The 20,920-nt window shown below is 38.1% G+C and overlaps 1 protein-coding gene across 1 annotated transcript in view; it reads left to right on the top strand.

The window, feature by feature from the left end:
* The window catches only part of LOC127420016 (voltage-dependent N-type calcium channel subunit alpha-1B-like), a 168,264-nt gene extending 151,928 nt beyond the window's left edge, over positions 1 to 16,336 (top strand). The window contains exons 40-48 of the mRNA XM_051661923.1: positions 462 to 614; positions 840 to 967; positions 1,896 to 2,035; positions 2,143 to 2,269; positions 2,364 to 2,474; positions 5,476 to 5,514; positions 6,072 to 6,276; positions 8,576 to 8,778; positions 11,855 to 16,336. Coding sequence (XP_051517883.1) covers positions 462 to 614; positions 840 to 967; positions 1,896 to 2,035; positions 2,143 to 2,269; positions 2,364 to 2,474; positions 5,476 to 5,514; positions 6,072 to 6,276; positions 8,576 to 8,778; positions 11,855 to 12,397 — 1,649 coding nt within the window. The 3' untranslated portion in view covers positions 12,398 to 16,336. The remainder of the gene's footprint in view (positions 1 to 461; positions 615 to 839; positions 968 to 1,895; positions 2,036 to 2,142; positions 2,270 to 2,363; positions 2,475 to 5,475; positions 5,515 to 6,071; positions 6,277 to 8,575; positions 8,779 to 11,854) is intronic.
* The last annotated feature ends 4,584 nt before the right edge of the window (positions 16,337 to 20,920 follow it).

Below are 20,920 nucleotides of genomic sequence, written 5' to 3'. Positions count from 1 at the left end.
TGCATTGATTGTGTAATTTAACTGATCATAATTAACAAAATTGCGTATTTAATTCTTATAAAAAATAAAATATTTGACCTATTTTCAGTTGGATAAATCCACATCCCCAATCTACTCTCAATAAAGGTGCATTTGAGGTAGCAATGGCAGAGGCAAAAGATGAAAAGAGGCTTTGAACAAAACTGAATTGTTACCAAATTTCATGATGCAGGTCATCATTTAGTAAAGCATCGTAATTGAATAATTGACAAAGCAAATATTTACAACATCCAAAAAAATAAAAAATAAATAAAAACTTCCAATGTTATTCTAGAGGATTTTTTATTTTTTTTTGTGACACAATCATGTCAGTAAACGAACTGCCGGAGGCTTTCACAGCACCCAGAGATTACTTTGGTAAGTGATTTCTAATGGATATAAGCTTGTTAGCCTCCTGCATCTGTGTTCATGAATCTCCACAGGCATGGTGGCCCAGCGTCTGTCAGATGCTGAACTGAAGAAAGAGCTCGCTACAGTCTGGCCAAACCTGTCTCAGAAGACTATGGACCTGCTGGTCACCCCACATAAACGTAAACATATTATGAATCACCTACCAGGAAGTCTTTCTTACTTTTGCCATACAAAATAAAATAAAATAAAAACTTTCAAAGTCATGCATCCACACATCACAAGACTAACACTGAGGTACAGACAAACATGAATTATCAATACAGAACACATGTAATCACACATCATCATACATCAAAACAACTTCAAACACAGATAATTTACAGTGATCTCTTGTGGTCACGATTGGAAATTTCAGACATCACATGACAATGCATTTCTCTCTTTTGCAGCCAATGAGCTTACAGTGGGGAAGGTGTATGCAGCTCTTATGATCTTTGACTATTACAAGCAGAACAGAGCAAAAAGGCTTCAAATACAGCAACAGCAGCAAAGAGAACAAACAGGACATGGATCTCAGGTGATACTTATAAACACTCACATCCCTTAAACACTGACCATGTTTACAAAGACATCCTTTTACAAATTAAGGTCTATATTCTGGTTAAGCCTTTATTCCAATTAAGAGTTTACGTGTTCTACAGCTATTGTAAAATTTCTGTGTACATGGTAATCAACAATTCTGAATAAACTAAGACATGCACATTTTTTGTTAGTCTCTACAGGAAGTAGTAAAGATGCTCACTCTTGCCATTTGACAAGAGTCTGATGAGTAGCAAAATGGCTTGAAGTTTATATTTTCATGGTTATACAGACATTATTGTAAGGCAAACTACCTAGCTAGTCACATAGACAGTCAGATTGCTAGATGCAGAGAGAAAGATAGCTGTTGAAAATTGAATTAATGAGCATTCAAGTGGCCCATTTGAACATTCCGTCAATGTAAGTCTATGGGATTTTTCAGATATTTAATTGTCTGCTGTGTGAAAACCACAAGTCCGATTAGTTAGAAAAGACGAAGAACACTAAGTCAGAACTGTCTGGAGGTCTGTGCCGAGTTTGGTGGTTGTAGCTTGAAAGTGTTATAAATTTTGGTCTTGGTTTAGGGATTTTGAAAAAACCCTAAACAAAGTTTACAGAATAACCGTATGTTGGGTTTGTCAAGCCAGCATAAAAATGTTATCTCTTTTTTGCTCCAAAAATTTGTTTCTTCAATAGCTTGACTTCTCACAACTGTCTGTATCTGATAACACCCAGAATGCCTTCTTTTTGACATGTGCAGATTGAAATGAATGTTCAGTTATAGTATATATTCAGAATAAGTGTATGTAAATAATTTTACATGACCCTCAAAAACTCTTATACTAGAATATTGGCTTAATCAGGTTATGGCAGTCAGTTAATGCTTACATAACATAACAATGTGTTGCCATTTTCTCCCTTTGAAGAATAAAGTCAGTGCTCTCTTAGAGCCGATTCTTCCTCTAACCCACATGCAAGATCAGGCCATGAACAGTGTGGATTTTCCCTCAGAGTTTCAAGCTCAAATCAGATCCAGCTCCACCACACTCAACAACGGACGCACACAGTGAGCATAAAACCCAATCCCACATACACTTAACACACAATAAAATTATTAGTTTAATTGCATATCTACATTAACATGTTCTCTCCTCTTTCAAATCTCTTGATCAGTCTTGACAACACAATTAAAGGATCTTCATCCTGGGCCTCAGAGAAGTCCAGGGAGGTCCACAGGTCAAAACGACGGCCAATCTCGAGAGGTCAATCAGAAGAAGCTTCAAATGCAAATACTGCCCAGGTGCTGCGATCAAAAACATTGAACATCTGTCACACACCATACTGTGTCTTTCTTTGGTGCATATTAAATCTCCTGTTGTGTGCACATGTGTCAGGAGTCAGTAGAAATGAGGAAGATGGACAACAGTGCCAACACAGCGACTGCTGCCGGTCTGGAGGGCCAAGGGCGTGCAGTATCCATGCCAAAACTCAACACAGAGATGCAGGTAAACTTAACACGTATTTGGGTGACTAGCTAGACATAGTCAGACTAGTGACACTGTCAGACTAGTGTGCTATTAACCTTTTTGACAGCATTGAAATCTTACACATAAACAAAAAACAAATTGCAACATGATGTATAAAGAAATGAAATAGATCTTTATTCATTACACTTTAAACAGGTTTTCCTGAACACTCCCCTATCTTCCATTAGTCAGAAAAACAGATGGTCCCACCCTAAACTCAAGCCATTGGTTAAGTCAGTGTTGCTGTGTTGGGCTGGTTGGGATTCTCAAACAAACAGAGCAATGTTTTGTTTGCACCACAGAGCCATAGCCTCTATGTACTGGATACACTGATCAGCCATAACATTAAAACGACCTGCCTAATATTGTGTAGATCCCCCTCGTGCCACTAAAACAGCGCCAACCCGCATCTCAGAATAGCTTTCTGAGATGCTATTCTTCTCACCACAATTGTACAGAGAGGTTATCTGAGTTACCGTAGAGATCAACAGAGAATGGCCAGACTGGTTCGAACTGACAAAGTCTATGGTAACTCAGATAACTGCTCTGTAAAATTGTGGTGAGAAGAATAGTATCTCAGAATGCTATTCTGAGATGCGGGTTGGCGCTGTTTTGGCGGCACGATGGGGACCTACACAATATAAGGCAGGTGGTTTTGATGTTGTGGCTGATCGGTGTATATCCTCTGTGCTTCTTCCCACAGTTGGATATATACCGGTAATCTCACCCCTATTTCTTAAAGACAACAAGACAAATGTTGATATACTGATGCACGTAAGTGCATTGTTTTTACAGGCCAGTTCTAATGAAAATGGAATATTTGTTTTATTTGAGGGCACAGGGGAAGCAAACATAACATGATTAGTCATTGGTAGGTTTCCAGATCTGTGTCCTGGATCACTTTTCTGCTTGTGCTGGCAAAGAGAGAAATGGAGAGATGTTCACAATGAAAATACGTAGAATACCAAGAAAGAGATTAAGTATACAGTCCTTTTTAGTCACAAAATTCTTGAGATGGATTCTGAATAATTTAACAATGAGAGTGTTGTCTGAAAATTATATGGTGTTTCTCTGTATTTGTTTTAAATGCAACTTGCACAACTGGATAAAGGACCATTGGATTTCACTAATGGGTTGTGTTGTTTTGGTATCTCAGTTTGCTTAATGTTGTAGTATATCAAAACCACAGCATCATGGGAAAAATAGACCTAAAACCATTCGAGTAGAAATTCACATTCCATTTGGACAAAAACAGTCCATTAAGACTCATCAGGATATTTCTCCTATCAAATCACACCTATCCCACATGTCTGCACTGCTAATGGGCTGACTGAGTGCCTCTATTTCACTCCCAAATTTGATTCCCATCCAAATCTCTTTAAAGTGCCGGACTGGCCGATAAGAGACATTAGACGCTGTATGTAACATTTCAGCACCTGCCAATATGGATCAAATCACTCTGATTTCTATGGAAGAAACCCCTTCTCTACTGGCACCTAGCCACCTCCAAGCCTTATGCTCATCGGAAGAGAAGGAAAGGAACAGAGCCAAATAACAGCCTGAGATACATTAAATTCCTAAAGATTGTTCAGTTCGGGGGGGGGGGGGGGGGCTGCCCTTCCGGCCGGCAGGTCTTCCCTGTCTTCTCGGACCTGGGAGGGAGACAAGGGGTGGGAAAAGCAACAAAAAAAAAAGAGAGGGGAAGGCTAACACGGAGCGACAGTGGGAGAGAGAGAGGAGAGAGAGAAAAAAAAAACGTACTCGCCAGTTCTCTGATACGCCGTAGCCTGGTCCTCAGTCACTCATCCACCCTCTAATGGATGACAGCCGCTCCTCCCCTGGCAGATAGAATGCCCCGCCGTGTTTTGTTGGATGGTAGGGGTCTCCTCTGCCCCTGGCAGTGGCCCAACTGAGCTCCTCCTCACCGCGCGGTCGGTGGTCATTCCTCCACTTTCAGGCGACCGGGCTCCTCCGTCCCCTGACGGATGGCCGTGGCTGCTCCTTTGGGGTGGATGGTAGTGGCAAGGACTCTACTACGGCGCATCCCTCCTCCTTCCTGGGCTTCGGCACCAATGTAACAGGGTAAAAGGGAAAGGAGGAGGCGAGAACCGGACGAAGCATCAAAGTAATATTTAATTAAAGAAAAAACACACACAAACATAAACACATACAGGGCAGCTGCCTGTAGCGCTCTCTCTCCCGAACCTATCCCTCTCATCGGCATGATTAGCCTGATTAGAGGCCGGGCGTGCATCATCACGGCCCGGCCCCGCCCTCCTCCTTGCCACACCATCTTAAGACAAATGTTTTTGTGAAACATCTTATGTTTTTGTGCAGTACTGTATAAGCTTGCAGTCTGAATTGAATGTGATGAGATATGAAGATTGTGTACTGTAAAATAAAGCCAAGACAACAGGTCTTTCTATTGCATTATATTTACTGCATGCAAAAACAAACATACAGCATGACTATTGTAGTCTGATTCTTGAACGAACAAAATGAGTTGGTTCTTTTAATGAATCAATCAAAAAGACTTAAACTCACAAGTTATCTGTTTGAATCAGTATGACGAAGCTTGAATCAGTCTGACGAAGCCTTCATTGAATGAACCCCCTTAATCCACTTGACTCATGATTTCACAGATTTTGTAGGAAACTCTGGTTCTTCTATTTAAAGTGGCAAAGTGTGTCATTTCTGCACAAGTAGCAGCACCAAAATTATGGTTTCCAAACATACGGAAGCCAACATAGGCCATGCATTATTTTTAGTTTTTCTACCTAATTATGACAACTTAATTTATGGCCTCTGTGGACTTCTGTGTATTTTTGCAATTATTTCTGCATTTGGTGCTACTATTGGCACAAATAATACACTTCACCTTTAAGTAACTAAAACTGCAACTAAAATGAGTCTTTTTTTGTCTCTCCTTGTCTTCCCTCCCCATGGCTTCCATTTGGTTTGCTAATATGTACTTCATCAGAGGAGTCACTCTCGTCACTTTCCTGGGACTTTACTGGAAGTATGTTCAACTTTTTAAATTTTAAATGTTTTGGTCTATCATGAATATATTATAGTCTTGAACCACTAAAGGAACTAAGCTAAACTTTTATGTAATTTTTCAAGTCACATGATTGCTTTTACTTAGTTTCAATAGGAATCTAGAGATTAGCCATCTGTTGTACTGCAAAACATGAAATTAAAGTAAGTCTAGTACTGTGAGTCAGAGGAAACACCTGACCTTTGATCATTTCAGACAGATTAAGAGGCACAGACACTGTTAAAATGCACCTGTGAATAGCGGCATCAATTCAGGTTCTAAGCCCAAAATGAGTGTATTCCTCAATAAGAATTAAGGCAGCTGCTACAGATGTTACACTGATTTTTATGTCACCTCTGATACTTTGGTACCATAATGATTCCTTAGAGCACTGTGGTTTTTAGTTTATCCATGTTTTGATGCATCTAAGATTAAAAGGAGGCTCAATGTTATTAGACACCATATGTAATATTCCCAGATAACAATGCCCAAATGCATTAAACTGACTTTATTTAACTTCCACTTGTGCTCTTTCTCAGCCTATCCCTGATTCCCCCATGAGACGCTCTGCATCCACTTTTGCCCCACAGCGCCCTCGGGAGGTCAATCTGAATGACTACATTCTGGAGAAACCTGTTCAAGAACGACATCATCACCATCGTCACAGATGCCATCATCGCAGGGACAGAGATAAGAAACAGAGGTCACTGGACAGGTCACCAACTGGCCAACACAAAACTACAGGTCAATACCTACATATACTTCCATTGTCCAACAGTTTAATAATCATCATTATTGTACATTTTTGTATTTGTATAGCACCTTTCATTTAGAAAGTTATAAAAACAATAAAAAACTTAAACAGAAAAACAGCAAGAACGGAAATATAAGTGTAAAGTGTACTTAAAGGGATAGTTCACCCAAATATTCTCTCATCATTTACTCACCCTCATGCCGTCCCAGATGTGTATGACTTTCTTCTGCTGTAGACAAAAAGAGATTTTTAGAAGAATATTTCAAATCTTCACTTTCACTTTCAGAATGTGAAAGTGAAAGTGGAGATTTATAGTAAAATAAAAAAAGGACTTAAATATTGATCTGTTTCTCACCCACACCTATCATATCGCTTCTAAAGACATAGATTTAACCACTGGAGTCATATGGAATACTTTTATGCTGCCTTTATGTGATTTCTTGAGCTTGAAAGATCTGGTCATCATTCACTTGCATTGTATGGACCTACAGAGCTGAAATATTATTTTAAAAATATTTGTTTGTGTTCTGCAGAAGAAAGAGAGTCATACACAGCAGGACAAAATGTTACAAAAATTAATGCAGTGACTGAAGAGCTAATTAATTAAAAAAGTTCTGTCTTCAGAAGATTTTCAAAAATGTGAATGCATGTCTATAGTCATTTCATTTGGTAAAAGGTACCAGATTTTGGGGGCATAATAGATAAAAACAGATTCACCTGACCTCTTATTATTTACATTGTTGAGTGCTAAAAAAAAAAATCAGCATTTGAAGACTGTAAACTACGATTTTACAGTCGATTCACGATTTTACAAATGCATGAAGATTCTAAAGTTGTTCAGTGCTTTAACAACTAATAAATGAACCTTAAAATGAATCCTGAATTTAATGGACAACCAATGCAAATTAGCTAAAACAGAAGTGATTTGGTCTCTCTTTCTGGATTTTGTATGCACTAAACCTACAGTATTTTGTAGTAGTTTATCTATATAGTTCTTAGGTAAACCAGTATAAAGTGCATTACAGTAGTCAAGTTAAGAGTTTATTAACCATAAGATCCCTAAAAATAAATAAATAAGTCAAAGCACTGTAAAGTACAGCTCTAAAAGGTAGAAAACAGCTGCATGCTGTTGAAGCAGAGCAGCTCAGTGTTCTCACTGGAAGAGCACTCTGGGGCTCATATGTTGCATTGGTTCGACCGTTCCTAGACCTTGGTAAGATTCAGCCTGGTGAAGTGCAGAGCAGCAGCAGGGCTGGTGTGAGAGCATTGCAGCGTTTGGCTGCAGCTGGCCTCTATTAGCCAGATAAAAGGGGCTGACAGACATGCAGACCCATGACCTGCTAATTTATGACAACCTCTCAGCAGGCCAATCGAGAACAGGGAAGAAACATTCAGAGGCAGTCAGTTTTCTGACTGGAGAATGTCCTGTGTTTTGCTGAAGAATCTGAAATCCAGAGGAGAGGGGAGACTGTGATGCCATAGCAGGTCTCAGTAGCTCAAGATATTTCAGAAACACTGTATAATAAGGTTTTATTTGTTGACATTCGTTAATAACATTAGTTAACATGAACTAACAATGAACAATACTTTTACAGCATTTATTAATCTTGGTTAATGTTAATTTCACATACATTTTTAAAATCAAAAGTTGTATGTTAACATTAGTTTATGCACCATGAACTAACAATGATCAATGGTATTTTTATTAACTAACATTAACAAAGATTGATAATTGCTGTAAAAAATATATTGTTCATTGTTAGTTCATGATACCTATTGTATTAACTAAAGTTAACGAATTGAACCTCATTGTAAAGTGTTATTGAAATTTCTGTTGTTTTGTTTTTCCTTCAGTTCTCTCTAGAAAATTCAGCAGGATGTTAAAAATTGCATTTCAGTGTAAAATTAGAAAATGTTACATTGTGAGGTCCAAAATTGAGTGATCCCTTGTAAAAATGTTTTGCATTATTTTCATTACATATTATTTTATCAACACAATTTGAGTGACAAAAAATAAGTTACGTAAATTAAAAATTTTATTAGTATGTACCCCTTTTCTCTTCTTTTTTTTTACATCATGCACTCAAGTTGGCATGGCCTCAACATGTTTGTACAAAACCTTGTGATACATAGTGAATAAGAAAGTGTTTAACCTCTCAGTGCTCAATATAGGGCACTCAACATGTTTTCTTTGAAAACAGATGCGAATATAAACAGAAACAGATGATGCTAACTTTCCTTGTTATGATAGTTTGCCCTTTTCTCCTCATTTTTGTGGTTGGTTCTCAGGCACAGCAGCTGACCCCATAGAGGAGAGGGTGCATGACCGGGGTCGTTCCCATGAGAGGAGGCACCATTCGTCATCCGCAGAGAAGCAGCGGTATTACTCTTGTGATCGCTACGGCAGCCGGGAGCACTGCAACAGCAAGTCTGCCGTGGCTAGCTGTGTCACCTCGCCCAGCGCGACCCAGGAGGCGAATCTCAACAAGCAGGTGGGATGGGCGATTGAGACCGGACAGGAACAAGTGGTCAAAGGAAGGGTTGGGTCAGGGGTTAGAGACTGATCAAGGTATAAATTAAAAATGATTCTGATTGCAATCTAGCTTAAGTCTGCTTGGGGATTTAGAAAAGGTAAAAACTTAATAATGATGAAGGCTGATTTCGATGGATGGTAAGTGCCAAAACCCATTATAATGATGAAGATCTGAAGTGAAGGAATATTCCAGGTTCCATATTAGTTTAGCTCTACTGTGTGGATAGTATCTGTGGCATGCTGTTGATTACCACAGACAATAATTTTTACTCATCCCTCAATTTTATAAAACGAACAAAAAGCATTTATACAAAAGTAATACACTTAGAATGGGGGAATCTATGGAGCAGGGCTTTGCACCGGAATAAACTTTAAAATGCACACTATTTTGAAGCAAGATTTAAACATTATATATGTTAACATGAGTCTAGTGTGATAGAATGGCACACCAACCTTGTCTGTGTAAAGTTATATCCAGTCTTTCAATCCCTGAAACTGCATAACCCTGTAAACCTGATAACATTCATACTATGTTTAAGAATACCAGAAAAGGATGTGACGCAAGTACAGTTAACATAGAGTGCAATTCCACCCACAAGCATTATGTCAGTAAGATCCGCTAGAAAAAGATCAGATCGGTCATTAGATTCACCATTAAACTGACAATTTAGACAACTTTATAGCTCCAGTAACACATGTACAATACTGTGCAAAAGTCTTAGGTGTTTCAAAAAAACATTTGTCTTAAGATAGTTATTTATATCTTCAGCTTTAGTGTTTCAATAGGAAATATACATTTTAGACTCTTAAACATTCCTTTTGTAAATAGAATAGAAGAAAAGGGAGCCCTGCAACAGATGGCATGGCCACCAAAGAGCCATTCACTGAACATCGAGCAGTCTGGGATTACATGAAAAAACAGAGGCAATTGAGACAGCCTAAATATAGAAGAACTGTGGCAATTTCTTCAAGAAGCTTGGAACATCCTATCTGCCAACAACTCCAAGGTGTACCTAGGAGAATTGGTGCTGTTTTAAAGGCAAAGTTGGTCACACCAAAAATTGATTTAGCTTTTTTATGTTTACTGGACTTTGTATGACGTTAATTGATAAATGAAAACTATTTATTCCATTATTTTTAAAGAAATCCTCACTATGCAACATTTTAAACACGTGCCTAAAACTTTTGCACATTACCGTAAGAATGAACATAAGTGCTTTAACAACAATATGAGCAGACCTTGCCCCATAGACTGCCATTGTAAATGCATTACTGTAAACATTAAATGTCATTAATTGTAAACTCAAGTTTATGAAGGTAAATCAGTGCCTAAATGATTTGCATGCACAGTGTAAGATTTGTAATAGCGTAAATGAAGTTAAAAGCGTGATAGAAAAATTTGCATGCACAGAGTTAGATTTGTGAAATCAAATTGCAAGCGTAAAAATAAATTGCATACGCACAGAACGTTTTGTAAATGTGTAAATCAAGTTGCAAGCATAAGAAAAAATATTAGCAATACTTTAATGCTTTGCATAAGTGGAGTTCATGTGTTGTGAATCTGTAATTGCGTATTAACACAAAGTAAATTTGGTGTGTTTTCTTCTGACTTCCTTTTTTTTGCGCTTACACTTTTGGCACTGTTTTTGTGCCTAAACATGGCCAGAAACATTGCAAACCTGCAATCAGTCATATGCAAGCAAAGAAAGGGTGTCATGAACAGCAACATGGATTGATCGTGTAGAATCAGTCTGTATGTGTAAAATAAACTACTGCAAATGTGTAGATGACTTGTGTTTGTGGCATAAATATATTCCAGAAATAATCCGATATACACTGTTCCGTCTTCTCTTTTGTTGTGCTCACACTTTTGGCACGAATTTCTCATTGAAAAGAGATGTGCAAGTGCAAGGGGGAAAGCGGGTCTTCTTGCTTCTAGTAACCAATCAAATGAGGTTTTCCTTGAACAGTTTACTCTGATCTGATTGGTTTAATAACGTGACAGAAAGCTGCTTCTTCATATGGCTCAGCGTCGTTCCTCTGGCTATCTCTCCTCTCTTAAATATTAAACTGAAATATTAATGCATACACGTTCTTTTTGCGAGTGTAAAGTTGAGCAGACACCGTTTATTGATATAAATGTCAAAATGGTGTTCAAATGTTTCCTCCGCAAAACTCTTTTCAGTGAGAAATTCGTTCCAAAAGTGTAAGCGCAACAAAGGGAAGACAGAACAGTGCATATCGGATTATTTCTGGCATGTTTTTATGCCACAAACACAAGTCATTTACACGTTTGCAGTAGTTTATTTTACACATACAGACTGATTCTACATGGTCAATCTGTTTTGCTGTTCATGATGATGCATGTTCATGCTGTTCTTCGCTTGCATATTGCTGATTTCAGGTGTGCAATGTTTTTGGCCATGTTTAGGCACAAAAACAGTGCCAAAAGTGTAAGCGCGAAAAAAAGGAAGTCAGAAGAATACACGCCAAATTTACTTTGTGTTGATGCGTATTGCTAATATTTTTCTTACGCTTGCAACTTGATTTACACATTTACAAAACGTTCTGTGCGCATGCAATTTATTTTTACGCTTGCAATTTGATTTACCCTTTCACAAATCTTACTCTGTGCATGCACATTTTTCTATCACGCTTGCAACTTCATTTACACTTTTACAAATCTTACACTGTGCATGCAAATCATTTAGGCACTATTTTACCTTCATACAAGTTTATCTTCTCTTTTGCTGTAGTGCAACCACTCATGGTCTTTTACTTCTTTCCACTTTTCTTCCACACCATTTCTCTGTGCATTTGTTTGTCATTCTTTTCTTTGTCTTCACTGCCTTCTCCACCCCCTCCTTTCGTTCCTGCTTGCCATCTTCTGTCTTTTTCTGCTGTCTTGTTCAACTGTCATATTACTATTCCTTTCTTCCTTCCAATTCCTTCCTTCCTCCTGGTCCCTGTCTAACCTTTTGGGCATTTTCCTCATCATTTTATTGTTTTGATTTGCTTGTTTAATTTTCATCTAGGGCAGTGGGTGGGCTAAGGGGAGCCCGGTGTTGTTGACCTCAGAGGCGAGCACTCCAAGCCGCGGGCGCAGACAGCTCCCCCAGACCCCCCTTACTCCTCGTCCCTCCGTGGCCTACAGGACTGCCAACTCCTCCCCTGTGCACATTCTGGGTGCTCAGGCTGGCTTGCCTCTCCCGAGTCTTGGCAGGCTAAGCCGCGGTTTGTCTGAGCACAACAGCCTCTTACACAGCGGCTCCATCTCCAGCTCGCTGGCCCCCGTCAGTCGCATTAACTCAGAACCCTTCCTGGGGCCCCCGGACCACCCTGCTGGCCAGCGCTGCTGCCTTCAGCCCGAAGCCTTTGCTGTCTTCCAAGAGGATCTGAGCCCTCAGATAGGCCGGTCTCCCAGGACTGTAGGGATACCGATTGTGGCTATTCCCCCACCTCCCCAACAGCAGTTCCATGGGTTGCCCAACGGATATCACTTCACCACGGGCACCAGTGCCAGCAGAGGCAGGGCATGGCAGTACTACCCAGAGGCAGAGAAGAATGACTGGTGCTAGCATGGCTTTAAGTTACACACATACTGTACAGGTTCTGATGATGTTTTGATGCTTTTGATGAGCTATATCTTTTATAGATAATATCTCTAATTTTGTTAAATGCTGTACTACATGTTAGTGGACATGTATTTGTTTTGGAATGTCCAGGTAATATAAAATGTACACAAATCAGCAGATATGAGATACAAAAGAAGAAACCTACTTAACTTTAAAGGAATAGTTCACCCAATAATGAACATTCTGTCATCATTTACTCATTCTCATGATTTTTCCAAACCCATATGACTTTCTTTCTTTTGTGGAACACAAAAGGATTTTAGGCAGTTTGTTAGTCTCAGTCACCATTCACTTTCATTGCCACTTTTTCCATACAATGAAAGTAAATGCTGACTGAGCCGGCCTGCCTAATCTAATGTCTCCTTTTGTGTTCCATGAAAGAAAGAGAATGGAACAACATGAGGGTGAGTAAATGATGACAGATGTTTCATTTTTGGGTGTCTATCCTTTTAATGTATTTCAGTCAGGCTACATTGTTAGGTGGGTGAGGTTCAACAATTCTCGTCTCTTCGCAAATACTTGACAGTTCACGATGTGAAAACACAGGCTCTCTTAATCCTCTGCCATGGTGAAGGAAACAGTAGTCCTCAAATGCTAAAATATGCTTATGTAATCTGGGAAAAGAGTGACCCATGTAACTCCAGTGCTTCTAATGTAGACAGCAATTGGCATCTGGCCAGTTTCTTTCAAAGCCAGTCTCTGAGCTCCACTCTAAATGCACATTTTCCCATGAAAATGAAGTCTTGACATTATATATGTGGCTTTTTCAAGGTAAACCCCTTACAGAAGTGACTAGAAACACAAGCAACATTCTAAACAAACATGTTTATTTTCAAAAATGCAAAATAGCAGTGCTGCCCTTTTTTTTTTTTTTTTTTTCAAAAGGCTGGTTCACACTGGTCCAACAAACATAAACAAAATCCAACATTTCAAACATTCTGTTGGCTGTTGGATTTCGGCCACATCCACACTAATACATTTTCCATTGAAACCATTTTCAGTTTCCTAACATAATTGTTTTCCAAAGTATGCAGTGGCAGGGAGTGTTTTCAAAAGTCTCAGTTTTTGATCAAGGAAAACACCGTCCCAGTGTAGATGAGAGGCCTAAAATGAGAGTTGATTTATTAACCAAAAATGTATTAGTGTGGACGTGACTTTAAAATGTTGGGAAGCATAACTGTCATTGTCACACTGCCTCAACAAACACCAACAGGGAACACACTAATAAAACAAAACCCAACAACTGTGTTTGTTGGTGTTTGTAGGAGTTTGTTGAGGCAGTGTGAACTACCCTTAGGAGAACTGACCATGCTGACAGATCTGTAGCCCCCTGAACAGTATACAGTACACATACCCCACATGTCCCACCTGATTTATTTCACACTGTAAGCAGATTGTTCATTATGCTGCTGTTAACAATTCCTAGCACATATTACTATGTGTGAAATCTTTAAAAAAACAAAAACAATGTACAATTGTTGTAGATATTTTATCTATTCATTCTGTGCTTTTTTGTATTGTAAAGATTAACTGTTTTACGCAAATGGCTTATGGCTTCACCATACTGTCAGGTCTTACAGTTCATATCGACTGCTCCAGATGTTATTACCAAGTGCCTAACCTTTTGAATACATTGTAGTAGTGATGCAACCTTAGCCTTTTTTAGTACATCAACATGTGAGAGCGTGAGAGAGTGAACTGAACAAGCCCTAAAAGGGTTAAATAGAACTACAAGGTGTTACGATCGCAGGCCTTAATCAGAAGCAAAGAATACAGTACCTTTGATTTCACATTTGGTTTTGAATGGATAGGACAGTATGATTGTTTTTGTTTTTTAAATTCTTGTCTCCTTGAATGACGTTTTTGTACATTTTTAGTACTTGATGAAATGTTGAAAATTCCATTTCCAAAAGCATATATTAGTATGGAATACCTAAAAAAAAAAAACTGCAGTAGTTGTATATTTGTCCAGGTGGGACTTTATAACCACAGTTATAAAATTGCATGTAAAAAAAAAGTCTTCAACTTGATTGACCATGGTTACGAAACTATGATGTATATTTATGATGTATATTTCCTGTCCTGATGAAGATGCTCAGCCGAGAGTACTGTACATTGCTATTTGCCTTCTCGGTTTGATCTTTTATGGTTAGATGCAAAGACAGAACTGACACAAAGGTGTGTGTGCTTGACTTGTGTTTCAGGTTCTCTGATATGAGTGTGTTGTGTTGAGTCAAAGTCCTGGCAACAGTACAGTGGACTGGTCTGTGTTAAGGTTAAACTTTCCCCCTCATGGCACTCCTCCAAGCACCCTGAGAAACCCACAAACACACTCACTGCTTTCATTCTACCGCCATTCCCCATCTGCTAGCTGTATAGAAATATGGTCGGCTCCCTTTTATCACACTGGTAAAATGAGAGGAATATTAGCTGTGTTAACCACTGAATGGAGAAGGTGTGGTGGTCTGAGGGCAAAAAAACAACAACAACAAAAAAACTGCTGTATTGGGACGCTGTTGTGTTTTAATGGTGGCAATTGAAAAGTAATTCATAGAATAAGAGAGACTTAAATGAATAGTTCACCCATAAATGAAAATTCTTTCATTACTAACCCTAATTGATGACAGAATTGTCACTGTTGGGTGAACTATCCCTTGAAGTTGCCATGGGCAATAGGTCCAGTATCATTCAAAATAAGTTCCACATTAACAGAGTTTTGAGCTCCAGTCTACATGCTGATCTCTCTATGTGATGAAGAATACTGTTGAAGTTTGGAGAGTTAATAGGCTAATCAGGTGATTCCATGGCCACTGATGTATCAGGGCTATGTTGAAGGTGATTGCTCCCCCTTTTTTTTTTTTTTTTTTTTTGGTTTATGTAGGGCTATGCAACAAGATGACACTTTGAAAATGTATTTAATTTATTTCGTAGCTTTACCTGCTGTGAAATCCAGATTCAGGCTTTAGCATGATAGTGACCAAATCTTTTCTATAAAAAAAGTAAAAAAAAAAAAAAAACTATGAAAAGGTATATTTTAGAATGTATAAAGGCACAATGAATAAAAAGCAGAAATCTGTCAAATATCTATATATTAAAAGAAAAACTACAAGTTTCTTTATGTGCATGCATCAGAGATAACCAGTTTGTCGTCGTCGTGGTGTTTGGGGGGGGGTGTCGTCGTCAAATCAAGAGTCTGAAAACTGATATTTTTCTACACACTCTATGAGGCTGAAGAATACCGAGGTTATAGGTTGTACTGAAATTTTTCAGATATTGTTATGATTGTTGCATAGTTAAATTGTAACTATGGAACAAATCTTATCACACCTAGCACATCAATTATTATCCTTCGGCATGTTTCCATAGTGGATCTAGACTGTGGTTCAATCACTAAAGTCATTTCTTCAGATACTCTTTGATTTGAAGAAAAAAAAAAAAAAAAAAACATATTTAGCCACTGGATCATTTATAATTTATTGCCAAAATCTGAATTGCTCTGTTCTCCCTGAACATCAACCAGGCTTAAATGTTGTGGTTTTCCTTGGAAGGATTAATGTTTGCATGGTCTTAAAATGCATGTGCATGATGAAATAACCATTGTTTATCTTCGTACTTTTTGATACAATGTATTCTTTTTTGTTTTGTTTGATATTTTTAAATGACCTTTGATATGAATTAGGGAATTTGTTGAAACAAAAACATAAAAGAAAAAAACATTTATAAATAAAAGAAAACAGTATTGATATATGTTGAATGCCCTGTTCATGCATAAGAGCTGACATATCCTTTCTTTGGATTCTGCTAATGACTTGTTTGTAGCCTGATTTCTGTTCCATGGCCAGACTTTGAAATCTGCAGTTGTTTCTACTATAACATTTTGTATGAAGCAAAGTCCTTGAATAAAAAAATAATTATTTAAATGCAGTTTCCATTTATGTTCGTTATTGAAAATATTGACTTTACCCTGCAAGCCTCCAGGTGTTGGATTTGTGAAGTGCAGACAGAAATGCTGGATAACTAGATGACTATTACTGATGCCTGCAGCCTGTTTGGACACACAATTGTACATCATGCTTTGTGGAAAAGACTGAGCAAAGCATGAAATTGCAGAAAACACAGACGTGCCAAGGTAAATCAGGGTCCACCTGTGGTGTTTAAAAGATAGGCTTTCTGGCATCAGATTGGCTGGTTCATGGAATGTGGGCGTAGGTGAATAGAGGGATGCTTGAGAAGCATGCACATGCAGAGCAAGAGTTCTCTTACAAGTGAACTGATAATAGATACCACGTACTGTATTCCTTATCGCTGTAAACTTTCTAATACAACACAAATTTGTAGGCTATAGTTTGTTTTCATTACTTTTTTTCTACAGATATCATAGCGGACCAAAAATGCAATTTTACCTAATAATTTTGGGTGTTACGTTTGTGTCGTTGTTGCCACCATTGGAAGAACATTGTTTTTCAAAGATGTGGTTAATTTTATCTTTGTGTGCACTGAGTGGAGCTTTCCACGTTGACTCATCTGAAACAGGATCTGGCGCGCTGCCCTCAGGTAAGAACATCGCGCGCTCTCGTTAAATTCAACAAAGCTGTCTGCACGCGCGTGTCCCGTCGCTCGCTTGGACTGGATAATACTGAACAGATTGACTTAGTATTATAAAATAAGTTGACGTTGTTTATATACCATTTGAAATAGCATAAAACATAGTTGAGTACGTTTAACACTTTAAGTTGAACTACTATATTTCCAAGTACTTCCCATTATTAATTATTGACTAGACCAGCATCTCTTCTGTTTTCTATCGTTGAGGTACGTCAGAGACATAAGGTACGTCTGAAGTGTTCTACGTTCATGGCCCTTGACACACTCAGTCCGTGTGCAGTTTTATGTCATTTCTGATCATTTAAATACTGGTTTTAACGGTTCTTAAACGCTTTCCCCAATGAAGTTTCTGTTTGCTCGCGGTGGCGCTGTAGTAAAGGGTATAAATGTTAGGGGCATTTCAGAAGGAACACGTTCTTGCGTTAAAAAAGCTAGACGCAGCGCTACGTATATAACAGAACGCAAGTGTCTCTATACAATTAAAAAAATAATAATATTTTTATAATAATATATATAATAAATAAACACTTTTTTTTTTTTTTTTACAGTGATCAAAGGATCGAATATGTCCGTCTAGCGCATGTCTGCATAGGTTAACAATAATAAAATAAAATAAAAATAGCACAGACGGACGCAAAACGTTCTGACTGAACTGCCCCTAACTCTGTTCATTTCCATGGATGCTTTCTTCCTTTGTCAAACTAAAGTTAAATGTATCAACTGCATTGCCTAATGTGAAAGCTGTTGCATAGTATTTCAAACTAAATGTCAAATAACACATTTGCAGTTGACACACTTTGTTGATGTCAAAACCCATGGCCAGACTGTCCCAAAAACAGCTGTTGAACATATTTCTTTGTGAGATACAATAACCACAATGCAAGTTATAATAGTTTTTTTTTTTCATAAATATGTTCTTATAGTCTTATACCAGCATTTCACAATCTGCGCTGTCATTAAAAATGTCCATATGTGAGCAGAAGGAATCTGATGTCATGTTTCCTACAATAATTAAGCTTATGTTACAACAGTTTCTCATGGGCCCTATTTCAGCCACCTGTCCTATTGAATGTAAACTGTCTTCCCTGCAGTTGGGAAAACATTGTGGATAATCTGGGAATTAAAGTGGGTCTGCAGAATCCATTATGTGATATTGCAAATCAGTGCAGTGACATGTTTTACAACATTCAATAAGATGTCCCATTTATGAGTACAGTTGTGCTCAAAAGTTTGCATACCCTGGCAGAAATTGTGAAATTTTGGCATTGATTTTGAAAATATGACTGATCATGCAAACAAAAAACTGTCTTTTATTTAAGGATAGTGATCATATGAAGCCATTTATTATCACATAGTTGTTTGGCTCCTTTTTAAATCATAATGATAACAGAAATCCCCCAAATGGCCCTGATCAAAGGTTTACATACCCTTGAATGTTTGGCCTTGTTACAGACACACAAGGTGACACACACAGGTTTAAATGGCAATTAAAGGTTAATTTCCCACACCTGTGGATTTTTAAATTGCAATTAGTGTCTGTGTATAAATAGTCAATGAGTTTGTTAGCTCTCACGTGGATGCACTGAGCAGGCTAGATACTGAGCCATGGGAAGCAGAAAAGAACTGTCAAAAGACCTGCGTAACAAGGTAATGGAACTTTATAATGATGGAAAAGGATATAAAAAGATATCCAAAGCCTTGAAAATGCCAGTCAGTACTGTTCAATCACTTATTAAGAGGTGGAAAATTCGGGGATCTCTTGATACCAAGCCAAGGTCAGGTAGACCAAGAAAGATTTCAGCCACAACTGCCAGAAGAATTGTTCGGGATACAAAGAAAAACCCACAGGTAACCTCAGGAGAAATACAGCCTGCTCTGGAAAAAGATGGTGTGGTTACCACATTTTGATACCTATTTTGTGTTGGTCAAAACTGTATTTATTAATATTTTGATAATTCTTTTTTATTATAAAATAAAAGCTCAGGCCCATCTGAGTTTAAAGGGTTAAGCCCCCAGTTACATAATTAAAGAGTTAATGATTGAGAATGTGAGCTCAGTAGTTTTTTGGGGAATGTTTTATTCTTATTGGGGCTGTCAATTAATTAAAATCTTTAATGGAATTACATAATGTGCGGATTAATCAAATTAATCAAATGAATTTCAATTATTTGCGTAGCAATATTTACTGAGAAAGGCCCCAAAATAAATGTAATTTAGAAAAAATAAAATAATTTAATATACATTATTTTAATTTAATTAAATATACTGGCCTAATAAATATTATAATTCAGGTGATTCAAATACAGAGAATGGTCAGACTGGTTTGAGCTGACAGAAAGGCTGCGGTAACTCAGATAACCACGCTGTACAATTGTAGTGAACAGAATAGCATCTCAGAATGCACAGCGTGTCGAACCTTGAGGCAGATGGGCTACAACAGCAGAAGACCACGTCGGGCACATTATTAAGACCATAGTGTTCCTAATAAATTGCTCAGTGAGTGTATAAAAGTAATATACAAAAAATATTTTCATCAATGCAATAATATTTCATAGTGTAGTGATGTTCATGTATAAACCTGACATTTGTCCATAAGCTTTTTGTTCTTTTACTGTATTTTAATAACCTGCAACAAGTGTTACAAGCTTGTCCCTAATTAGTCATTACAAGGAGAACATCGGCTATGTCCATGATGTCACAGTTTTAATAGCAGGGTTGGCTGTCTAATGCAAGGTTACGGTCTGTTTGCTCTGAACACAGTCCCCACTTTCTTCTCATTTTGACTGTAAATCAAAGAGCTGGTGCATATGTCTCTATGATGCAGCTCCAGGCAGGGGACCTGGCTATAGCAGCAGACATAATTAATGTTGTCCCTGATTGATAACCATCACTCTGGTAAACAGCCAGGATGAAACAAGCCCCCTTGAACCTTACTGATTTTGTGTCTGGAGGCCATTACATTACAGTTAGGAAAATATAGGCTGGCTCTCTAGGCTGCAGCCATGGAGACTAGACCTAATCTGGACAGTGTTATATGGAAGTACCATTGTTTCATATCAGTAGCCAAGAAGTGAAGAGCTGAATCCATGCCTTTGAATGTCCTGTAAAATGTGCTCATGACTTCAGTTAGCTACATGTTTTGTCTTTTGATAGCACCAGTGGCATTCTAGTCTCGGTAGCACATAGGTCTGGGCACTATGGACCCTTTTCGCATACCCGGGTTAGAGAGCGGAAGTAGACGACAAGTTTTTATATAATGCAATTTATATAATGCTGAATATTACAGCACAGAAAGCCTCATTATAGAGAATTTCACAGATATAACTAAGTAAATAAAGCTCTGGTCATGGATATCCACTTCACTTTCTGTTACGTGCCTCAAACGAAACACTGAATATCTTTAAAAAATGTGATCTCACTAACCTGGAAAACTTAGGTGAATTCTGTGATTATTTCATCCTCAAAAGTGCTCATTATATCAACGCGGAACCTTGGCTTCCAGGCTGACTGATAAAACTTCCTGTGTGCGTCTACTCGCGGAAGTTCCATTGAACCAGCCAATCAGATTTCTGCTGAGTTGATCAAGAAAGAGTTTTCCAGTTTTTTGTGCTATATGCATCAGGCGGTTAGAGAATGTACCAAGGCTGAGACTAGTGGCGTCCTAACCTATACACATTGCGTGATTCCTTTTCCCACTGTAAAATCGACTTTTCTGGTGGATCTCTCTTCAGCATTGTAGGTAGTGTAGTGGTTGCCCAGGAATTAAAGATGATTTTTTTTAAAACTAAATGCTTACTTATAAACTTATAAGCTTTACTTAACAACGTCAGAGCTCTTAGGTCATTCTCGGAAGGTTTGTAC

This window comes from Myxocyprinus asiaticus, chromosome 3 (genome assembly GCF_019703515.2).
Source record: "Myxocyprinus asiaticus isolate MX2 ecotype Aquarium Trade chromosome 3, UBuf_Myxa_2, whole genome shotgun sequence".
NCBI lineage: Eukaryota > Metazoa > Chordata > Actinopteri > Cypriniformes > Catostomidae > Myxocyprinus > Myxocyprinus asiaticus.
Note: the sequence above shows the minus strand (reverse complement) of the source record. Positions and strands in the feature narration are given on the sequence as shown.